The sequence below is a fragment of the Kogia breviceps genome, chromosome 13 (genome assembly GCF_026419965.1).
Source record: "Kogia breviceps isolate mKogBre1 chromosome 13, mKogBre1 haplotype 1, whole genome shotgun sequence".
NCBI lineage: Eukaryota > Metazoa > Chordata > Mammalia > Artiodactyla > Physeteridae > Kogia > Kogia breviceps.
Window position 1 is genome coordinate 84,318,767 of NC_081322.1, and position 23,955 is coordinate 84,342,721.

The 23,955-nt window shown below is 49.5% G+C and overlaps 1 protein-coding gene across 1 annotated transcript in view; it reads left to right on the plus strand.

Moving 5' to 3' along the window:
• IGF2R (insulin like growth factor 2 receptor) overlaps window positions 1–23,955 on the plus strand; it is a 109,477-nt gene that overhangs the window by 18,954 nt on the left and 66,568 nt on the right. Inside the window, exons 2-7 of the mRNA XM_059083757.2 lie at window positions 1,588–1,727; window positions 11,200–11,324; window positions 12,890–12,988; window positions 18,462–18,594; window positions 19,836–19,965; window positions 22,163–22,268. Coding sequence (XP_058939740.1) covers window positions 1,588–1,727; window positions 11,200–11,324; window positions 12,890–12,988; window positions 18,462–18,594; window positions 19,836–19,965; window positions 22,163–22,268 — 733 coding nt within the window. The remainder of the gene's footprint in view (window positions 1–1,587; window positions 1,728–11,199; window positions 11,325–12,889; window positions 12,989–18,461; window positions 18,595–19,835; window positions 19,966–22,162; window positions 22,269–23,955) is intronic.

The following is a 23,955-nucleotide window of genomic DNA, read 5'->3' on the forward strand; positions in this document are numbered from 1 at the left end:
GGGAGATATCTCTAAGGTGTTACCAAGGAAGAAGCTGAGTTCAGTGGTGACTGCTTTTGAGCCCAGCTGGGCCCTCACCAAAGCACCCCAGCCTGTTTTTCAGGTTTCCCGCACTTCAGAGGCTGCCAGAGCTCCCAGGGGAGCGTTCTGCACCCCTGCCTGCATGCAGACTGTGCCCAGGTCCTTGGCTTCCTGGCAGGTGGAATTGATGGGTCCCCAGACCGGGGTTCAGGAGAATGCCTGGCTCCTTGCCTGCCAGTAACCCTGTGTTAGGGCTCCTCCATTGCTGGGTGGGGCTCTGGGGAGGCGGGCTCTGTTCAGGGAGGGCTGTGTTGCCTGGTGTTTTGTCACCGCTGTGGTAAGTGGACTCCTGGGGGAGTGCACTCTCTCAACCAGCTGGTACTGCTTTGGGTACTCCTGACACATACACATGCTCTTAGGGTTAAGCAACCTCAGGGTGTCACACCCAGGCCCTCCACAATTCCAGGAGAGGCCTAGCCGAAGCAAGTCTGATTTGATTTATCTTCCTTTCAACAATACTGTTGCATGAATGTATCCTTGCATTTTTGCGGGGAACTTTTTATTTACTTTCCTCATTTCCTGTCTACCCTTGCTGAGGAAGTTTTACAAAATGGACACAACATTTTCCCTGGGAAGAGTGGAGAACTGAGAATAATTTTTATGACAGGACTGACAGAGCATTATCGTTGACTCTTGAACAGTGTAGGTGTTAGGAGTGCCACCCTCCTACCCTGCCCACCCCCCGTCGAAAATTCGCATATAACTTTACAGTTTTCCCTCTGTATCCGAGGTTTGCTTCTGTGGATTCAGCAAAACGTGGATCATGTAGTTCGGTATATGGCAGTACAGTACTTAGGGGAAAAAATACACGTATAAGTGGACCCATGCAGTTCAAACCCATGTTGTTCAAGGGTCAACTGTGTTTTGTCCCAAGTGTGCATTTTGGTTCATGGGCAGTTGCTCAATATCTGCTTTGCCAGAGGTTTGAACAGAAAGCAAGTTTTAATGCATGTAAAATGCTTGATACATTGAATCAACCTAAAGTAAATTTTGTCTGACTTTGGATCGGTTGCCTAACGGCACAGCTTCACCTTGTCAGTTCAGATCTGAACTGTAGCTGTAAAAGGTAAAACCAGAACTAGAACTGTCTTTCATGCCACAACTACTTCTTAATTAAGATGAAGTTAAAAACAATCATCTGGCTTTTCAGCATTCTAGTGTGATTGGAAAGGTCACTATCTTAAAATTCAACATGATTCTTGAGCAATGACTTAGACATCTGAGCTGATATTCTTAAATTAATGGTAGAATTTTAAGTATTTCAATGTTCATGGAGTCTTGAGGCTGCTTCAGGGTGGATTGAACCAGAGTGAGATGGTATTTAGTGGTTTCTGCCCTGGCTTCTATTCAACTTAACATAGTTTGACTTTAGTATTTTTGGCTAATGAAAGTGTATCTTCTAGGTTATGGTAATCTTAAGCAACTGTGGCTTGAATACGAAACTAGAGAGAAGTTTAATTATTGGCAGATCAGTGACAGTGACAAATTGCTTTTCTTCCTTTCTAGTTACACATGGGAAGCTGTTGATACCAAAAATAACATGCTTTATAAAATCAACATCTGTGGAAATGTGAATATTGCCCAGTGTGGACCATCAAGTGCTGTTTGTATGCACAACTTGAAGACAAACAGCTTTCATTCCGTGGGTAAGTAAAACTACCCTTAAATTACTGGATGTGCAGAATCCCAATTTTGCAAAAATGACTCTCTGTATGTACAGCTGCCTGTGCAGTTATGTCTGCTTATGATACATTGCATGCATTTTGTGCTTCATAGGAGTTAAAAGTGGTAACAATTTAAACGTCCGATTTGAGAGCAGATTAGGTTACTCCCATCTAGCGGATACGATGCAGTCATTATGAAGAATTATGCACGTTTGTGTTTATTGATACAGAAGGACGTTTTCTACATGGATCTGCCTTCTCATGTTTCTCTTAAACCCTGTCTTCACTTTTCTCCCTCTTTCACCTCATTTCCTCTAGTACCTAGCTCCCTTCCCCCTAATATCTTTCTGCCTCCTTCTGTGGTGGTTTGAGTCTCAGGCAGTCTGTATTCACATGGGGTCAAGGACGGTCCCTGGTTTTGGGCTTACACTAAAAATTAAATAGTCCTAAGGACCGCCCATCCCAGAGGAAAAAGCACAAACCTTTCTTTCCTAGGTAGGGCTCATTTCATGTCCCCAAAAGCCCTCTTTTTTTGGTCAGTATCCCTCTTCTTTGGCAGGGTAATCCAAGTGGCTGGCAGCCCTGCCAAGTTACATGGAGTGGGAAAGGGGCAGATGCCTGAAGAGACATAGGGCAGACATAAAAGCAGCCAGTGTCGTCCTTGGATGTGATGTCATGGATGTCGGTGGGTGGTGACCTTTTGACCAAGGCATTTTCAATGGTGAGGTCTGATGGTGAGGGTCAGTCATGAAGTGGAGACAGCGTGTGACTGGGGACAGTGTAGCAGTGAGAAGAGGGGACTCAGCAGGGGTTTGGAGGTGGGAGGGGCAGCTGACTTTGGTAGCTCCATTTCTCATCTTGAAGGGAAATTCCTAAGCACAGTTAAAAAGGGCTTTTTAGAAAGTAATGGTTTAGAGTAAGAAGAGTGAGGTCTGGGAGGTCTGGTCGGGTCCAGCGTGTTGTTTGGTTTCCCTCTCTTCCAACACGGAGATGGTCTAGATTGAAAACACTGGCAAAAGGGATTTGAGGCCCTGGGTAGAGATCTGAGAAAGCACCGGGTTGTTCTGAACTCTTGGACCAAAGTTTATTATTTTGTGATATACTTAAAAAACTTGGGAATGAGATCACCAGTTTCCTGGTTGGGATCTTTTGACCATTCAGAGAGAGAGGCCACAAGTGGGCCTGTTGGCCAGTGGTACTTAGGTTTTCAGAAAGAGGAAAAGTAGTTTTCCTCTTGACTTTATTATAATACTTGGCTATAGTATTTTTGGCTAATGAAAGTGTGTCTTCTAGTTTGTGGTAGTACAGTATAGTGTACTGTAACATGGATGGATACCAGATGCACAAAAGTCACTAAGAGGGTGATTTGTGAGGTTGGCACAAAATTTGAGAATGACCAAGTCAGGTCAGCTTTGAAAGCCGGGCAGGAGAGTTGATATTTTCTGGGGTAGGTAGTGGATCTGTTATAGGTTCTTTGTGATGGTAATGGGGGAGGTAATCTGATAGAATGTGTTTTTAGAAAGCTGGGCCTGATGGACCAGGAAAGGTTGGTTAAAAGGGGGAGTTAAAAAGATGAGTTGTTACTAGTTGATGATGATAGAAACCAGCTGTTTCTAATCTCATTTTACCCCCAGACACATATGACATACTTTTCCTAGGGCCTCTAACTCCCTGAGGGAGAGAATGGTATGCTAGATGATGTGTACTTTCAGCACTAGTGGTTATTACCCTGTCCTTCAACTCAGGAAAGCATACTACTATGAGCGAATGAGAGTGACCTTAACATTATCACAGATAATCTTGAATCTGATCTAATTTTGCTAATTTGTGTTGTACGGTAGAAATAACTAAATTTGTTATTGTAAATTTAGTCTTATAACTAAATAACTAAATTTGGTGTGCACTTACATACGTTTTTAAGTAGACTATCTCATTTAATTCATTCAACAACGTTTGCAGTGGATGACCTCATTTCCCTCATTTTATAAATGAAGAAACAGAAGCAATTAAATGGATAAGCAGCTGGCCAGAGGCTGCATGGTTATGGACTAGAATGCTGGCGGGCCAGCTGCAGAGCCTGTGGATTTATTCAGGGCTCTTGTTCTGCTAGTCACAGGGTCACATCAGACAGTTGTACAGCTAATATGGAAACTGTGGTGGGTAACTTGAACTCCCGGCTCTTAGAGGACAGCTGGAAACTAACATGAACTTCCTAGAAAGGAAAAAAAATGTGAATTTTGAAAATAGCCACAAAAACTGGAGCAGATCAGAGGAACAGAAGAGTTAGTATAACAGTAGATCCAAATACGTACGAGAACTCGATGTATAACCTAAAATTTGTATGTAATTAAGCTGTTTATCTGTTAGGAAACGTTAGACCTCTCCTTCATATTGTGTAACAGAAATTATGGATTAGTTAAAATTAAAAAGACAGTAGAACATTGGGAAAAACACAGAAACTTAATCTGGAGGAGGCAGGAATTTCTCTTAATAAATGGTAAGAAAAACAACCCAGTAGGAAAATGGCAAAGTCTAAGAACAGGCAATTCACAAAAGAAGAAATCCAGATGGTCAGTTCAGCTTCATTAGTAAGCCAGGCATAAATGCAAATCAAAGCAATCATGAAATCTAGTTTTCCTTCAGTCACATTGGCAGAAGTTTACATGGTTGGAAGGAGCCTAGAAGCGGGCACATTTCTACATTGCTATGGGAAGATGGTTGTCTATAACCCTTCTGGGAAGATCATTGTTGATGTGAGTTTTATAGTGCCCGCAAGGGCAGTTTTTGTACTTAGAAACAAATATTAAGACCTCAACTTTGGTTTAAATAATAGTACATTATTTTTGATAAAAAATCCTGTGTTAGTTCTTCCTTAGGCCAAGGATATTATATTGTTACATATATAAATCTAACAAAGTTTAGCAGTCGTTTATATGGGATCTGTGAACAACCATTTGGTTCCATTTACAACCGAGTTGAATTAACTTCACATTTTAAAGTGATTTATGCATTTTATATATTTGATTTCTCTTTAAAGTACTTCAGATGTCTGATCTGACAGTAAAAACTTAAGGACTAATAATAATTCTTAAAAATTTAATAGTTTAAATGTAGAAATATGATAAACCTGAAGTTCTCTTAGTTGTTCAAATACTATCACAATTCTAAATCAGTTGCTTAGTTATAACCTTTGAATTAGTTATAAAATTAAGACATTGCAAGTATGTAAAAATACTGAACATGTTCACATTCCTCCTAAAATCCTAAATATTAATACCATGGTTTTCATTTAATTAATCTTTCTGGGGGTTAAAAACTAGGTGTCCACTTTATGAAGGCTGTTGTTACCAGCCCATTTAACCGAGGTAGCAGACCCACTAAGGAAGGATGTTAAGTGAGGTAACTCACCACCAAAGCCTGGGATTCTGACTGGCTTTTTATAGGTGACCTGGGTGTAGGATAGAGTGAATTCAAATGTAGTTGCTGGTCATGTGACTTCATTTACTCTTAAGGAGCCTGACCCTTGACTTCAGGTGATACTTACTGTCTGATTCTTGTGTGCACTCAAAGAAATCTACAGCAGCTATCCAGGTTGACCACTAGATTGAATTTTGCATCTCGATTAACATGTGAAAATACCTTTTCCTCTTTTATCTTTCATTTTCTAAAATTATAAAATTCTATTGGATATTTAAGATGATATCTGGTTGATTTTTAGGTATAACTCAGGTTTTCATCTCATTTATAGTCTCTCCTGGTTGTCTGGCATTGTCCGTCAAATTTAAAAACTTAGATTCCTGTAATGTACTTTTGTAATATTACCAACAATGGAGGAATTAATACTGTACATAGATTTTTATACAAAAAAATTACTTGTAGCATTGGTAATTGTGGCAAATATGCTGAAACAGCCTAACTAATGGGGATAGTTCAATAAATTGTAGTATATTTTATTGATTTACTTGGTTAAATCACACCATGACAGATATATGTATATATAAATATTTTTAAAACAGCCAACACTTAGTATTTATTTGTAACAAATATTTGAATCAGTCACCAAAACAGACAAAAATCCGTTTTCTCATGGAGCTTACATTCTAGTGGAGTGGGAGACAGACAAGAACAAACATTGGCTCAGTGGTATTTCAGACTGTGATGAATGCTGTAAAAAAGAGAAGGAAGGAGGGTCAGGAGTGCTGGGGGTCTCAGGAGTGTGTGTTCAGGAATATTCAGTGGGGTAAGTGTCGCTGAGAAAGTGACATTTGAGCAAAGACTGGAAGCCGAAAAGCAGTGGGTCACGTGGCTCTGGGGGAACAGCCAGTGCAGGGGACAAGGGGAGGGGAGTGTCTGGTAGAAGCGAGAGTAGAAATCTCAGAGTGTTCGTATAAAGAGGAGCGGAAAAGTGAGGCAGTAGCTGTAGGGGAAAGTTGGACAGAGGGGACTCTTAATTTGGTGAAATAACATGTGAACAGCAGACGTCGAAAGACACGATACAATAGAGAAGGGAGAGTGGACAGCGAGGGAGGCCTTCCTTGCTGGAGCACGTCGGAGACTAGCACGGAGAGGGCTGGCGGCCTGGCTGGCAGGCTCTGAGCGAGGTGCTGAGGAGGCCTGGCGGCCGCGAGCTGGGCCCCGAGGCAGCAGGTGAAGGCGCGATTGCCAGGCCCGGCAGCCTCAGCGAGGCCGGGTTGCGAGCTCGGCTGGGCTCGGCCGCGGACGGCGAGGGTGGCAGGCGAGGCCTGGCAGGCCCGGAGCGCGGCCTGGTCGGACGGGGTCTGGTGAGCGCGGCCTGGCGCGCAGGGTCTGCAGGACCCGGCGCGGCCTGGCTGGCAGCGCGTGGCCGGGGCTGGCGGGTGCGGGCGAGCGCGGCCGGGAGGGCCTGGCGCGCAGGGTCGGGAGGACCCGGCGCGGCCTGGGCTGCGGAGCGTGGCCGGGTCTGGCGGGTGCAGGCGAGCGTGGCCTGGCGGGCGCCCTGGCGCGCAGGGTCGGGAGGACCTCCCGGGGCCTGGCCGGTAGCGCGTGGCCGGGTCTGGCGGGTCCGGGTGAGCGCGGCCTGGTCTGGCGGGCCCGGGCGAGCGCGGCCTGGAGGGCCCGGCCTGGAGAGCGCTGTCTGGAGGGCCCAGCGCGTGGTCTGGCGGACCCGGCGCGGTCGGGCGGACCCGGCCTGGAGACCGCGGTCGGGCGGACCTGCCACGGCCTGGCGGGCTCGGCAAGTGCGGTTTGGTCTGGCGGGCCCAGGCGAGCGTGGCCCGGTCTGGGGGGCCCGGCCTGGAGGCCGCGGTCGGGCGGGTCTGGCGTGCCCGGGGTGCGTGGCCTGGTCTGGAGGACCCGGCCTGGAGAGCGCGGCCTGGAGGACCCGGCGCGGTCTAGTCTGGTGGGGCCTCGCCAGTGCGGTCTGGTCTGGTGGGCCCGGGCGAGCTCGGCCTGGTCTGACGGACCCGGCCTGGAGAGCGCGGTCTGGATGACCCGGCGCGGCCTGGCGGGCCCTGGTGAGCGTGGCCTGGCGGGCCCGGGGCGCAGGGTCTGAAGGACCCGGCGCGGCCTGGCCTGGAGAGCTCGGCCTGGTCTGGCGGACCCGGCCTGGAGAGCGCCGTCTGGTGGGCCCGGCGCGCGTGGCCTGGTTTGGAGGACCCGGCCTGGAGACCGTGGTCTGGAGGACCTGGCGCGCACGGCCTGGCGCGGTCCGGAGGACCCGGCGCGATCTGGCGGGCCCGGCGAGCTCGGGCTGGTCTGGCGGGCCCAGTGAGCGCGGCCTGGTCTGGCGGACCCGGCCTGGAGAGCGTGGTCTGGAGGACCTGGCGCGCGCGGTCTGGAGGGCCTGGCGCGGTCCGGCGGGCCCAGCGCGCGGTCTGGAGGACCCAGCGCGCGGTCTGGCGGGCCCAGCGCGCGGTCTGGAGGACCCAGCGCGGTCTGGCGGACCCGGCCTGGAGAGCGCGGTCTGGAGGACCCGGCGCGGCCTGGCGGGCCTGGGCGAGCGCGGCCTGGTCTGGCGGGCCCGGCCTGGAGACCGCGGTCTGGCGGGCCTGGGGCGCGCAGCCTGGTCTGGAGGACCCGGCCTGGAGAGCGCGGCCTGGAGGACCCGGCGCGGTCTGGTCTGGTGGGGCCCCGCCAGTGCGGTCTGGTCTGGCGGACCCGGCCTGGAGAGCGTGGTCTGGCGGGCCCGGCGCGCGGTCTGGAGGACCCGGCGCGGTCTGGCGGGCCCGGCGAGCGCGGCCCAGCCCATTTGGCGCCGTCCTCGGGAGCTGGCCGTGGGCCTGGCGTGCTGGCCGCCGCCCCGCAGTCCTCGCCCGGCTCTCGTCCGGGGAGGACGGCCAGGCTGGCCGGGTGCCGCGGTTGTCTGCCGCGGTTCACTGCCGCGGTGCACTGCGGCCTCTCTCCGAGTGCCGGGGTCGGCAGTCGGTCCTGGCCGCCAGGTGGAGCGGGCAGAGGAAGAAGGCAAGGTGGACGGGCGGGCGCGTTGCCGATGGGGCCTGACGCTGAGGGATGCCGGTGCCCCGCGCCGCGGTGGCAGAGAGGTCGGCCGGATCCCTCCCGGCCTGAGGCCAGGGCCCTCCTCGTTTTCTTTTCAGGGCGAACCCAGCAGTTACGAGGAGCCCCCAGGAGCTCTGGGCACAGGGCCGGATGGGGCCGCCGTATAGGGGGACAGGAGGCGTGGGGGGAGGGTCTTTAAGGTGGGGAACCCGCAGCCCGGGAGCGCCCCCTCCTGGCCGCTGCGCGCGCCGCTTCCCACCGGCCTAGCCCGCCCTCCGTGTCTCCCGGAGCGCAGCGCTGCAGGGCGCGTTGAAGCCCCGCCCTCTCTCCCGTTCCCAGGCACGCCCACTGTGGGCGGGGCTACGGGCGCTGTCCTCGGTCCCGCAGCCACCTCAGGGCTTCTGCGCCTATGTGGTCGAAAAAAGATTTTCAAACAGAACCCTGGAGTTTCTGGCAGAAAGGGACGATTCTGGCAGGCAGAATTACGTAGGCAGGCAGGAAAAAACCGCTGTACTGTTGTTGGTATGGTGCTGTGGGTCTGAAAGCCATTATCCGCTGTCCATTGGCGTCTTAATTTTTACCCTTTCTTCTCTCTCTCTCTCTCTCTGTCTCTCTTTTAAAGATCTCTGATTTATCTATATTATTTAATTAATTTAATTTATTTATCAAATTGGACCAGTTGTAATCCTGAGGTCATGACACTCACTCATCAGTCTGTGAAGTAATCTCTTTCTGGTTTTTAATTAGTTGTTTTGGATAATGCAAACGAACCCTTTCTCTAACAAAATCTAAGACCTTGACAATAACCACTGTCTGTGTGGTCTTCCATCCTCCTGTCTCTCTTCACTGGAGGTAATCATTCGCTCACATCCTGTATTTGAACATTTCCTTTCTTCTTTCCTCTCTTGCCCAAAGTCTGTCTGTCTCTCTTTCTCAGATGTCTGGCTGTATGTGGTGTTTTTAACTTAATAGAAAGTATGTATCATGCTGTGTGTAATTTGGGGGGACTTAAGTGGTAACAATATTTATATTGTTGAAAAACAACTATATTATCTTTCACTGTGATTTATTCTTCTGATTCCTGCATAATCAGATCTGCGTAATATTGTAGATCTACCAAAGGTAATTTGTCCACTCTTCTCTTGGTGGGCATTTGAGTTGTTTCCAGGCTTTTAAGAAATTAATTAATTAGGTTGCGCTGAGTTTTAGTCGCGGCATGCAGGATCTAGTTCCCTGACCAGGGATCGGACCTGGGCCTCCTGCGTTGCGAGCGCAGGGTCTTAACCACTGGACCACCAGGGGAGTCCCTGTTTCCAGGTTTTTGCTAGTGTGAAGAACACGAGATGGTTTTTCACAAGTTTCTTGTCATGTATACGTCTATGGTTTTTGCTTATGTATTTACCTAAGAGTTGAGTAGCTAGGCCTTAGGGTACATGAATGTTCAATGATAGGACACAATGCCATGCCTACTTATGTACTGGTTGTACCAGTTCACACTTCCACCAGCAACACAGGAGAGCTCTGGACCTTCTCTTCTCCCACATTTGGTATTTAATTTTTGTCGATAGAATGGCTGGCATTGGTAAAGCCGCATGGTCTTGATCACCAGTGACGTTGAACATCTCTCTATTTATGAAGGTGTTTTTCTCCTGTCTAATCATGTCTTGTCCGTTTTATATTGAGTTATCTATTGCATGTGATCAATTCTTTCCCTCTAGAAGTTTTAGAATTTTATCTTTGCCTTTGATATTAGAATCACCATACTGTGACTTGGTGTGGGTTTTCCCTTCTCTCTCCTCTCAGCATGTGCTCTGTGTCAGACGTCGTTCGTTTTATTTCCTAGAATTATAAACAACTTTTTTTGTTTTTCTTTGTGTGTGAGTATATATCTTCTTGATGCTAGTTCTTTGCCAGCTCTTCGTATCTCCTAGTTTATAACTTGTTCTAAACGTTAAGCTATTTTAAAAAAATAGTTTTCCTTAAGCTATTTTTTCATGAATATAAACTTTTAAATTTAATAAGCCACATTTTTTTTTTTTTTTTGTAGTTAATGCTTTTGAGTCTTCAGTGTTTTCCTACATTAAGATCTAAAAGATAGTTCTAGCTTTTACTGAGTTAAAATTTGGTTTCTGATGTTTATTTTATATCTTTTAATTCTTTTAGAGTTGATTTTTGTATCCAGTGGTGGGTAGGGATTCAGTTTTTATCCTTTTTCCTGTATGGATTGCCATTTTGTTTTCAGTTTCATTTATTGAACAGTTTCTTTGCTCACTGACCTGATACGTTACTTCTGTTGTGTATCAAACTTTGACTCATAGATATGTCTGTGTGCTCTTTGTTCTGGTGTCTTGATCTCTGTTCCAGTCTGTTTGTCAGTTTATCTGTTCCTTTGCCAACTACCATCATATTGATATTATGGAGACTTTTTATTGCAGTAATATCCCAGGCAAACTGAGAAGTGATCACCGTACTTGTGGACCATTCTAAAGAATTTTGATTTTATAGCATGCATGATGGGAAGTTATTGAAGAATTTCAGCAGCCGAGCTATATATTCTGATTTATGTTTTTGGTGCAAGATGGATGGGGAAGGGAGGATGGTGAGGACGAGACAGGAGTTGGAGGCAAGGGGCCCAATTAGGAGGCTGTTGCCAGAATACAGGTGAGAGGTGACAGTGGTTTCAGTAGTTGTAGAGAAGGACAGAGATGGATGCAGTTGAGGTGCAGGTAGAAGCAGTACAACTTTCTGATGTGATAGGTGAGAGGAAGATAGGACTGAGTGCAATGTGTTTGGGGCTTGAACCGCTGGCTGTGTGGGGATGCCATTCCTGAGATGGAGAATTCTGGGGAAGGGGCAGTTTGTAAGTTTGTAAAAGCTTTCAAATGAATTATAGTGCCATTTTTAATTTGCTCATGCTTGGAAATAGCTTTATGGTTGTGAATGTTTTATGGCTTGTTCATACTCTTTTCTTTCCGAATAGGTGACTCTCTTTTGAAGAGTGCAACCAGATCTCTCTTGGAATTCAGGACAGAAGAGAGCTGTGAGCAGCAGGGCATGAATCACAGAATTCAGAGCAGCATCACCTTCTTATGTGGGAAAACCTTGGTGAGTCCACACAGAGGCACTTTATAATCTTTCTTTTAAAAATGTTTGTCCTTGGGGCGTTCTTGCTGTAGCGGGTATTCTAGGACAACTAAGTGAGCAAAATTAAAAACACAAGCAAACAGATGAACAGAAACCCCAGCCTAATTACCATCACCATTAAGAACCAATGAGTAAACAAATCCTAAGCCTATAGTTCCAACGTTTCAGTGAAACTTGACCCACATCCTGTGTAAAACTACACTGTAAAGATTAGGGTGTTTAAACTCAAAGCACTGTTTAATGTTTATGTTGCAGGCATACTTTTTTTTTTTTTCTTTCTGGAACTTCTTCTCCCAGCATTTTGTTTTGATAGCTTTTAAGGCAATGTGTTTATTGTTTTAAACGTTTGTCCTCATTTACATTAAGTTGAACATATTAACATCTATCTAGAAGAAGCCTTGGCCAATGGGTAATGGGGATCCCAACTTTTGGGGTGTTACTGGTGTTGAAATGCGGCCTAATTGTTTAAAGCGTGGTGTTTGTTTTCACTCTCTGCATATTGTATGTGACTTTTTGAAATCTTTAGTATTTAGAAAGGGGCTCTCAGCAAATGATTGCTAGCTTTTAACAAAAGCAATTTGTGTACAAACCCTATGAATGTTCTCTAATCAGAGTAAGAATCCAAGTGTTCAGGAAAATCAGGTTGGGTGAAACTTACGCGGTTACCAGATTGCTTTGAAATATCATTTTTAGAATTTGGTGCTGTGACTGTTGCATTTTCAGGCCCATACTGTCTTGTCTGAAGAACTTTAAAAATAGAACTTATATTGTTAATTTTGGACCAGCCTATCAGTTGCACTATTGCCCGTGTTGAAACCTTGGGAAGAAATCTGTTTGCAGTGGGAAGTCTGAGTTACAGAATAAGCTAGCTTGTTGTTTGAATTTTAACTAAATTGTCTTCAAGAATTCTGTGTTCACCCTGTGAGAACCAGAGTTCACAGAACTCTTGAGATTTGCACGTGGGTGCACAGAGGTAAGTTCCCGCCATGTCTTATCAACCAGCCACGCTGTGGCTGACCAGTTCGGAGTCCTCGCTGGTCCCCTTCAGCTGGGAGGGGCCGCCCTCAAGTGCAGGGGCGTCTGAGCAAGGTTGGTGTACGAGCTCGGTCAGGTCCAGATGGGCCTCCTCCCTCGGCTTCCAGGAAGCATGAGGTCACATTTTCTGGCTTTGGTTTCATTGGCATTTGGTTCAGAGAACATTTGGAGTTTGAGAGTGGGAGGTCAGTGAAGATAACTTCCCATGAGCTTACTGTACTTGCATAGTTGGGGCAGTAGAACAGTTTTGGATCATTTATAGCCAAATTCCAACATGTTTTTATGAAGCGTTTGTCTCAGAAGTCTTGGGTTTGGGAACTTCTTGATGACCTTGTTTAACTAAAACAGTTGTGTGTCATCCCCCACCTCCTGCTGCTAGATTAAAATTTTTCGTTAGCCTGCACTGTTTCTGACTTTAAAAAAAGAACACTTTACAATATGCAGTATGCTAACTTATTTTTCCTTTTTTTTTTTTTTTTTTTTTTAAATAGGGAACTCCCGAATTTGTAACTGCAACAGACTGTGTGCATTACTTCGAGTGGAGGACGACTGCAGCCTGCAAGAAAGACGTATTTAAAGCGAATAAAGAGGTAACAAGGGCCCTTCAAGGTTACATGCTTGTGAAATACATACTGGGACTTTTAGGATTTGAAGGACTGACGCCAACCTTTTGGGGTAGAAATCTTTTTTTAGTTTTCAAACTCCATTTGAGCAGAGATACCATGTGATTTAATTATTAAGTTGTCCTGGATGGTTCTTATTTTCTACGACAGGGCATTTTAAATACAGAGGATGCACTGGAAATGGAACGGCTCACTTGGGTCGAGCAGGTTAATCCTCGGTTTCTGATGCCGTGCAACTCAAGAGCTAAGTCACACGTCGAGCTTGGGTTTAGGTATCGTGCCATCTACAGATGGCGTCTCCTCGGCCTTGGGGTGGATCCAGGTCAGGTGTGCCCGGCTCTTCAGTTCTTTGCTGGCTCACCTCAGAGACTAGACGAGTGTCATCATTACTTCCGTTCTTTCTCTGGTATCTGGTCAGTTGTTCCTGGTGATTGATGAAGCGCCCTCTTCCCTAGCCTAGAGCCTCTGACTTTCCCTGGTGCCGGAGGGGCCAGAAGGCAGTTTCCTCTGCTGCTTTCCCACTCCCACCACCCCGGGTCTTAAAGGTGGCTTCCTGTGTTCACCCAGACAACAGTCTTCATGGGTTGAGTTTTCTCACTTTTCTCTGTTAGTTTTCTGTTCTGAAGGGTTGCGTCCAAAGACTCGCAGGACCTAGGAACTGACAGATGAGAGAGTAATCAGTCATTTCTGCTGATGACCTAATGTGTTGTCGTTTAAGAAGAGCAAAAAGAGATGTTTGTTCTTAAAAAGTAAAACAGAATTTAGGGATTCGGAGGAGGCTGGGTGGCGGGGAGGGGGAGGGGGAGGGAGCGGGAGATTAAAAAACAAAAACAAATTTAGTTACGAACAGTAAGTTATCACCGACTCTTCAGATGTGGCGGTCTACAGAAGAAAAGGCAGTCGGAATGCTGCCTCCGTGAGTGTAAGGAATGTTCAATGGGAAGGAAGTTCAAAGTGTGGAAAGAAATAAAGACTTAGTGAAATGACACCGATATTTAGTAGGAGATGGTGTCAAATTTAAACTTTGCATTTTGAAACTTAGCTTAAGCTGTTTGCCGATGTACGGTTGACGGCAGGAAAAGCACCTCTGAACCACAGTGCCAGGCACCCTCTGCTCTCCTGCGAGACCCCAGGCCTTCCAGGCCCCGTGGAGTTCCTTGCCTTGGGCCCTGATTCTCCAACTGACAGTTATGACACCCATTTCTCCTGGTTTAACCGAGCGTCCTTTTACCTTGCTTTGCTGAACTGACAGTTGTTTCCCACCACCTAGGGAATAATTGCTTCCCCGAAGAAATAAAGAAATAGTGACTTGTTTTTGATTTTCTTTGTGCTGTAGGTCAGAAGTCACAAACTACATCCTGTGTTTGTACAGCCTCAGAACTAAGAATGGTTCTTACATTTTTATAGGATTGTAAAAAAGAGCAGAGAAGAATACACGGCAGAGACCTACGTCACTCACAAAGCCTAACATGTTTACAGAACAAGCGTGCTGACCCCTGTTCTAAGTCGTTTTGGGGGGTGGGAACGGGGAGATACAGTCTGTGTTTTTCTCAAAAGTGACGTTTAACTTCTCTTAGAAGCTAAACTGATCCAAAGATGCAGGAGGAATGTTGGTATGTTCCCAACGATCGTTTCTTTGGGCCTGGTTGACAGCTGCGCTTTTCATGGAGTTTTCATTTATTGAGGGCATGTTGTGGGCTAAACATTAGGAATTTCATTACATTTTGAAAGGGTTGTTGCATTCATGGAGCTCATAGACCAAAGGTGTGGAGGGCATCTCTCTGCCTTCGGTGTAGCTAAATGAGACAGGGAGAACAGAGAGCACCATGGCTGCTGCAGAAGCAGCGCTGTCACCGCTAGCAGATCGCTGTAAAGCATAGTCCCTTTTCTCTGTCTTCAGTAGGATTTGATTAAACCTTCCAGGCTATGATACAACTTCAAAAATTATATGAAATGTAGAAACACTCATCATTCCTTTAAAAAAAAAACCTGGATTCGGTTTAGTGGCAGTGTGGCCTTGATTTCCACCCCTTACTGGTATCTCCTCATTTCTTGTGTTGGTTTGGCTTTGTCAGATTTAGAATGGCGTGATGGGCAAAGAACATGGTGGTTCCAAAAAGCGCCTCTTAAACCCACCGGTGTGGTGCTCGTTCAGTGGATTCTGGTGGGGTCGTTTTAGATCATGATTTCTGTAAAAGCTCGTGGACGTACATACACCCCCTACCATCCTACTCTTGGGAACACAGAGAATGCAGAACTGGCAAGCTAGGGTTACATAAATACGGCTGATGTCCGTCCATGCACCGTGAACAAGGGTGACTCAGTGTGCGTGCACTGCGAGGAGCTGGCACCAGCCCCCTCCCCTGGCCGCCGCGTTCCTGCGCTCATGAATGTCTCCATTGCTCTGCTCCGCGGAGCAGGAAGTGGGAGGACGTTCCCCAGGAGCCTTGCTTGTTTTTCCGATGCTCCCTCCAGTTCTGGGGGGCGCTGCCTTGGGCGTGTCTCCTGTTCCTTCCTGGAGTCTGACGATAGCCAGAAGTTGCTCAGGGTCTTGAGCTGGGTGTCCCGCAGGCAGGCGCGGCTCGCGGGAAGCCCTCAAGCCTTTTGGTGACTTGGAGCTAGTGTCGGGAGTGTGGCCCCACCCTCCCTCCTGCTGTGTGCCGTCCTGCTCCCTCTTCTTTATTTTGTAGCTGGAGAGTTGCTTCTTTGTCTCCTTTCTTGAATTGCTGCCCCGTTGAGTTGAGTTCATGTTTCTGTGTTATCCTGCTAGGGGTTGACAGGCTTTAGATTTGCAGGATTATGGACTCGGGTTACTTTTACTAGCGCCTCCTCTGGGTCTGCAGCCCTCCCCTTCTTGCGCTTCCATTGCCTTTCTGCAGGACGTAGCGCCCGGTGTGGATCTGGCCTCCTGACCTCACCTGCTCTGTGCCCATGCTTGCCCTCCTTGGTTGGCATCAGGATCTCTGGTCAGCGTTGTCGGCAGCGGGAGACTTTGCTTTAAGGCTTTGGTTGAAGTGAGTTTAGGTGCCCCCCCCCCCCCCCCGAGGCTCCGAGGGGGTGCAAGTCCTCGGGTTCCATCCGGTTGCTCTCCGCGAAGTCTCTGCAAACAGGACGAGGGAAGAGGGTTAGTGGGTCAGCGCATTCCTGTGGGTTTGATAGCATCTTTCTGAGAAACATTTGAAAGCTAAACATTAACGTTAAGCAGTTAACTTTTGTAAATGGACCTGCCTGTGAATAGCTTCAGTTTTCTAAAAGACAATTTAAGGAAAATTATCCATAGGAAGTGATGAAACAGAGTATTTGGAAATGATTGCAGAGAACATGAGTTTTTAGAATATTCCTTGGCTGAGACGATTAAAATGATATGGGGATGTTTCGCATAAAGTCTGGGTGACCTGGGCCTTTACACGGGGGCACATCTCTGGGTTTGAACGCTTTGCCTTCCGAATTTGGTGGAACTTTGAAAGCACAGGTCTTGCCACCTGTAATGGGTTCCTTGACATTCCTCCTACACCCCTTTTTTTCCCGCCAGCTTTACTGAGGTATAATTGACAAATAAAACTGCATATACTTAAAAGTGTATAATGCGATTTGACGTACTCCTTGACTTTTTAAAGAATAAAGACCGTTCGTTCATAGAGATAAGAGAGTGCTCATAAATTAGAATCCAGCTCGAGGCCCAGAGGAGGAACCTCTCTTCATGTTAGCGAACAGGTGTTTAACGGACCCCTGTTAGGTTCTGGGTACTGTCCTAAGCCTTGCCTGGGGCTACAACAGTGACAAAGCCCCTGTCCTCGGGGAGCTTACACTCAGGTTAGCAGGTGGGGGTGCCTGGTGATAGACACCAGTGCTGTGAAGAAGAAGAGAGCTGGCGATGTCAGAAATGGCCACACTAAGCAGGTGACACTTCATCTGAGGCCTGAACGCAGCGCGAGAGCCGTGGGGCCATCAGGCAATCATTCCAGGCGGAGGCAGCGTCACTTCCACGGGGCTGAACTGCACCCAAAGCCAGCGTGGCTGCGTGGAGGGTCCCCGCGGTTGGAGACCGTGGAGGAGCTGAGATTTCACCCTCAGTGTGATGGGAGGCCGGCCACTGGGGGATTTTGAGCAGGGAGTGATGAGACCCAATGGAATGTTAAAAGGATTGATCTGGAGACATTGGCTGGGGGTAGGGGACGTGGAAGCTGGAACCAGGGGTCCCGTTAAAAGAGACTGTGGCAGGCGAGAGGTGATGGCAGTTTGGACACGGGTGGTAACGGAGGAGCCGATCCAGGGTCGGGTTTGAAGTGGTGAGAGGACTTGCCGATGGTTTGGATGTGGAACGGGCAGGTTCTCCATGGCCTTCACAGTTTGGCCTGAGCGACGGGCTGAATGATTGTGCGGTACTGAGGTGGGGAACGCTGGGATGAGAGCAGGTTTTGAGGGGAAAAAAGGCCTATTTTAAATATGTTAAAGTTGAGATGCTTTTGTGTATCTAAGTGACAACGGTAAATACTAACAGATGACACTTACATTGACTCACCAGCACTTGCACCAAGAGCTTTGCGTGTATTAACTCGTTCAGTCTCTACAGCAACGCTAGGAAGTATCGATAGTTACTGCTATTATTCCCACTCGACACATGGGGAAACCGAGGCACAGAGGCTCGATTGGCTCGTGGTCGTACTAAGTGTCAGCCCCAGGGTTTGGACCCGGGCATTCTGTCTGCAGAGTCTGCTCGTGAACACAGCTTTTGAGCTGGCGTTGGCCGTGAAGTCTGGGCTTGTGAGGAGAGGTCACGGCTAGAAACATACCCGTGGGAGCCAGTGGCGGGTGTCTAACGCGTTGTGCACGAGGTCCCCGGGGGAGTGAGCGTAGACAGGGACGCGGCTGGGAAGTCAGCCGTGCGGCACCTCTGCATTTAGGGTCCGTGCAGAGGAAGTTGAGGCACATTCCCAGGAGGCTGAGCCTGCAGGCTGTGGGCAGAGGGGCCCCAGGGGCCCCCGGAGGCCAGGCGGCCAAGTGAAGGGAGGGCCGCTGGCGTGAGGCCCGGGGGAGGCCGAGAGTGGCAGTGAGGCCAGAGTGGGTGGTGGCTGCGTCCAGCAGAGGGTGACGGAGAGGACGGTGAGGCTGGGCAGGCGGCAATGTCGGAGCTGGTCGCAGGGCTGCGGCGCGGTGGCCGCAGGGGTGCAGGGCCGAGGGAGGACGTGTGTGTGAGAGAGGCGGCAGCGGGACAGCACGCCAGGGGGACGGGGATGGAGCGGCTGGGGGCGGGGGGCAGGAAGGCAGAAGCAGCCAGAGCCCTGCCGGCCTGGGCTTCTCTGTCTCGGGCGCCTCACGGCCTGGAGACCCTACGGCGTGGAGACCGGTGTCCCTTGACGCGGGCCGTAGGCTCTGCTGAGCCCCCAGCCCCCGGGAAAGGAGTGTGTCGAAGACTCGTGTTCTCTCCTGTCTCTCCTAGGTGCCGTGCTACGTGTTTGACAGAGAGCTCAAGAAGCATGATTTGAACCCACTGATCAAGATCAGCGGTGCTTATCTGGTGGACGACTCTGACCTGGACACCTCCCTGTTCATCAACGTTTGCAGAGACATAGGTCTGGGTCTGGGGGCGTGGTGGGTGGGGATGGTGAAGGATTTCTCTGGAGGCTTCAGTATCTTTGCCCTCGCACCGTATTCCTTTGTGGCTAACCCTGTCACCGATTGGGCCCTCGTAAGAAAGCTTGTCCCCAGAGATGCTTTCTGCACAGCCTCTCCCCTTTGTCCCTAGGAAGTTCTGATGCCGTCGCAAAGTCCATTCTGACCATTGGCCACGCCAGCAGGTTCTGTCTGCCAGGCACTTTGGGTTTCAGGCTTCTCAAGTAAACCTTCCTTCTCACGATGAGGGGAGAATTGGCCGATTTGGGTACTGGGGGCGCTGAGAGCTGCCGGGGCAGAGGAGACATGGAAACCCTGCCCTCGATGAGTGCTAAGACTTTAACTAGGTAGAGCCCAGGCTGGGTGATATTTACCCATCCATGGCAGAACTGTTTTAGAGCCCCTGTTATGTGGTGGCCTCTCGTTTAGGCGCTGGGCTGCAGCACTGAGCGCGTGGAGGTTCCTGCACTCTTGGGGGAGATGCACAGTAAACGCCCTGTAACGTGTAAGGTATCAGATGACGATAAAAGTAACGCAGCCTGAGGAGAAACACAGCTGTAGTTGTTGTGGTATTGCTGCCGGCAGGCTGTAATGCCTGGCTTTTATTCCAGGCACATCTAGTTTGTTCTTTTCTTTACTCCTCCCCCAAACCGGTGAGGTAGCGCCCTGGCAGTTGGATCCGTCTGTAGTTTGACCAAGGCTATAGAGACAGAAAGGGGTGGATCTAAGATTCGAACCCGGAACTGTCCGTAGGTTGTTTCCACGAATCTACTCATCTTTCCACCAATCCACTCCATGGAGACCCTGCGTTTTCTTGTCTATAGGTGATTCTAAGGTTCCTGTAGCTCTAGGAGAAGGGCTGTGTCCCTTACCTACCAGTAACATCTTAGCCCGTTTATCGGCACCTCTTATGTACCAGGTACAGAGTGAGCATCTTCCACTGTTTCGCCCTCACTTCCCGGCTGCCCTGCAGGGCAGGAAAGCCGTTCCCATTTTCCACCTTCAGATCGGTCATTGGCTTGCCCAGGGTCTCGGGATGGGATGGGATCCTACTCTCCTTGGTTTCCAGACCTCTGCTACCTTACATCACTTACGGAGACTTAAAAACATTTGATAATTTTTACAAGGGACCCTGGACCTCAGGTTAAGTGTGATTGCTACCCTCGACGCATTCTCTGATTCAGTGTCACATGTTTTGCAGAGGCGCTAGGGGCCACGAGTCCAGAGGTGCGTTCCTGTCCCACCGGCACTGCCGCCTGCCTGGTGAGAGGGGACCGGGCATTCGACGTCGGCCGGCCCAAGGAGGGACTGAAGCTCGTGAGCAATGACAGGTCGGTTTTCTGGTGGCACGTGTGTAATCTTCAGCAGGAGCCTGGCTTTTCAGGGAGTTGCAAGAATATCCCTTTTCAACAGGGCTTGCAGAGTTACTACTTTGCATGTGCTTGTAAAGTTACTGGTCATTGCTTGAGTCATGTAGGCTTGGTGACTTAGGCAGGAAAATGTATATCAGGATCCAGCCCATACCCATACGGGTGTCCGCTTCACGAAGTCACACCTACCTTAAGGTGTGTTTGGGTGTCTTCCCTGCTTTGTCACCTGTGACGTTGGTTTTATGTCTGTGGTTTTATCTGTTCTTTAAAAACACCGTCCTGGAGGCGAGGGGCAGGGGGGCCGCTTTGCCACCGCCCTTCGGGGTGCAGAGTTTGCTTCCCGACCGGGACAAGGGGGCTCCCCTTACTTCCCGGTGGCGACGTTTCCTTTCTCCTAAGAAGCTGTGTTGTTTACACACATTCTTCTCATGCGTTTGTACCTCTCTCGGCGGGGAGACGTTTTTCTCCAGTGTGTCACACGTGACCACATCCTGAACTTGGATCGAGGATTTTGATTTTCTCCCTGTTCCAGGAGCCTTTGGTAAACGCCTTGCTGCACACCTGCTCTGGTCTGGAACTAGTGGTGTGTCACCCTGTGCAATAGATCACACTTCTGTCCCCAGAAAGAGCTGGAGCAAAACCTAAATTTAAAAACATCTGAGGGCTTCCCTGGTGGCGCAGCGGTTGAGGGTCTGCCTGCCGATGCAGGGGACGCGGGTTCGTGCCCCGGTCCGGGAGGATCCCACGTGCCGCGGAGCGGCTGGGCCCGTGAGCCGTGGCCGCTGAGCCTGCGCGTCCGGAGCCTGTGCTCCGCAATGGGAGAGACCACGGCAGCGAGAGGCCCGCGTACCGCAAAAAAAAAAAAAAAAAAAAAAAATCCGAGAGACTTCTATACGTGCATCTGTATTCGTTTGCCAGAGCTGCCACAGCAAGTAGCACAGACTGCGCGGCTTCAACAGCAGAAATTTGTTTCCTCTCAGTTCTGGAGGCCGAGCTGTCAGCGGGTTCTTCTGAGACCTTTCCTCTCGGCTCGTAGACAGCCACCTCCCCGTGTCCCCTCACGGCTGCTCCTCGGTGTGTCTGTGTCCTGATCTCCTCTCCTTATAAGGACAACCATACTGTCTGGTTAGGGCCCACAGCAGTGAACTCAACTTAATCACCTCTTCCAAGGCCCTGTTTCCAAATACGGTCACATCCCGAGGTCCTGGGGGTTAGGGCTTCAACATACGAAGTTTGTGGGGACACGGTTCAGCCTCTTGCACCGTCCTAAGAGATAAATGGGTGTCTTTCCCTACTGGGAGGGCTAGAGACGACTTCGGAAAGTGCGGGCATCGAGCGAAAGCCTGAGCGTGTATTGAGAGGAAAGGAAGGTCATCTGTTTTCGGTGGTCCTGTGGCCGGTGCACTGGGAGCCGCGGCCACAACGCACGGCGAGGCCAGCACCCCCGTGGGCGGTTCCAGGCTCTGCCTGGCCGTGGAGGCCGTGTCGCCAGTGCGCTGGGCTGTCTTCAGGCTTAAGGAAAAATGAAAAGATCTTTGGCTCCCCCTGAGAAGTGGTCGTGTAGCTTTGCGGGCAGAAATGCAATTGGCTGGCTGGGCTGTGTTTGTTTTGTTTTGTGAGATTGTTTATAATCTTTTTTGTTGTACTCAAACAGCTTTTTTTTTTTTTTTTTTGCGGTATGCGGGCCTCTCACTGCCGTGGCCTCTCCCGCTGCGGAGCACAGGCTCCGGACGCGCAGGCTCAGCGGCCACGGCTCACGGGCCCAGCCGCTCCGCGGCACGTGGGATCTTCCCGGACCGGGGCACGAACCCGTGTCCCCTGCATCGGCAGGCGGATTCTCAACCACTGCGCCACCAGGGAAGCCCTCAAACAGCTTTTCTTAGTATTTAAGTTTATATGTGGGTTGTTCTACTTTTTTTCTTTTAAGCACTCGTTGAAGTTTACTTAAAAAAAAATTTTTTTTTTCCCAAATGGAAATAAATTTAAGTTACTTTGTACTGTGGCGTCTTTCATATTGTAAGCTTCTGTCCTCTCCTTCCGCACACACGGGGAAAGGGAGAACAGAAGCTGGAGCTGAAGGCTCAGGGCAGCAGACTAATCGGAACGTGATTTGTACTTTTGTAACCCTAACCCTCTTTTCTCGGCGTGTATCCTCCAGGCTTGTCCTGAGTTATGTGAAAGAAGGGGCAGTGCATCCAGACTTCTGTGAGGGTCACAGCCCGGCAGTGACTATCACGTTCGTCTGCCCGTCGGAGCGCAGAAAGGTGAGTGGCTTGTCTGAGAGGAGCCCCCAGTGGTGGGGGCACAAGTCCGGGTGGGGCTGGCGCAGGACGGATGCCTGCGTGGAGGTGGCAGCCATGCTTCCCGGGACGGACTCGGACGCACGTGCTTGGCTTGCTGTTTGCTGTTTCTCAATGACCCGGAGGCGTGTCTATGCTAAGAGAATGGTGTTTTGTTCAGGGGTCGAGTGAGATATTAAGTGGTTCGTGGATTTAAAAAAATTATAGAGCGATGCTGGTTGGAATGAATATTTGAAAAGACCGTACGTATCATCCTAAACCTGTGATTTCACGTCTGTCATTGCTTCACATGAGGCAAGGTAAAAATAGCTAGTTGGTTTATAGAAACATAGTAATAAAGGAGGAGTACAGATGGTATGTAGACCTGGCAGAAGTGGCTGGGGCCAGCGGCTGAGGTTCCGGGAGTGGGTACCAGTGTGGGAGAATCAGGGCCAGAAGGGAGGTTCCTGCCAGCTCAGAGTGGAGTTGTCACCCCGTCGCCTGCCTCCCTGCCTGCCTCCCCCCGCACCCCACACTCTCGCAGGCAGATTGACTACCCTGTCCTCTGGCCGTTTACTGAATTCTAGTGGGGTTGTAAACTCCTTGAGGGTAGGGCCTGCCTCTGGGGTGTCCTTGGGCCCCGTGCCCAGTGGTGTCTCACCGGTCCATTGCTGCTTAAGTGTCTTCGCAGATGCGGGGCTGATGAGGGGACACATCCCCAGGGAGGAAGGGTAGGGCTTTCCTCCAATTTATTTCTGCCTTCTCCTTGTAGAATGAAGTAGGAGGAGCTGAATTCTTTTGCCAAAGAATGTCCTCCCCTCCCCCCAAACAAACGTGGAATTTGCTCTGGTTTCTGGCTGGCAACTGGCGTGTGTGTGTGTGTGTGTGTGTGTGTGTGTGTGTGTGTGTGTGTGTGTAGGGGGCGGTGTGTGGAGACAGAAGTGCAGTCCAGCCAGCTTTCCATTTGTTGTGTGTGTGTGTGTGTGTGTGTGTGTGTGTGTGTGTGGTGTGTGTGTGTGTGTGTGTGTGTGTGTGTGTGTGTGTGTGTGTAGGGGGCGGTGTGTGGAGACAGAAGTGCAGTCCAGCCAGCTTTCCATTTGTTGTGTGTGTGTGTGTGTGTGTGTGTGTGTGTGTGTGGTGTGTGTGTGTGTGTGTGTGTGTGTGTGTGTGTGTGTGTGTGTGTGTAGGGGGCGGTGTGTGGAGACAGAAGTGCAGTCCAGCCAGCTTTCCATTTGTTGTCCCCAGACTAGAGTTGCGTGATGTCAGCTCAGCAGAGACCCAACTGACCAGTAATCAACGTTAGTCCTAAACGTGATATTGAGGACTATTTATTTATACTATGCATCCTACAGATGTGAATCAAAATCTTTTGAGCCTGATGAGCTGTTCTAAGCCGGCAGTGGTTTTAGTGTTTCCCTTTCTTACTTGTGCTGCATTCAGTGAGAAATCATTTCACGCTATCACGAGGGAGAGAGTGGAGAGTTCCCCTCTGCTCTCCGTGGGGTGTGAGGCCGTTGGGCTGGTGGGCTACCAGTGGAGCCAGGGGTTCTGTTTCCAGCCTGACTGTTCCCTGGGGAGAACTTGGGTGACGTGGGCCTGGACCCCTTAATACTTGAAGGTTTACTGAAGAATTTCCACTGGCTCGTTGAATGCTTTTAGGAGCTGGAACTTG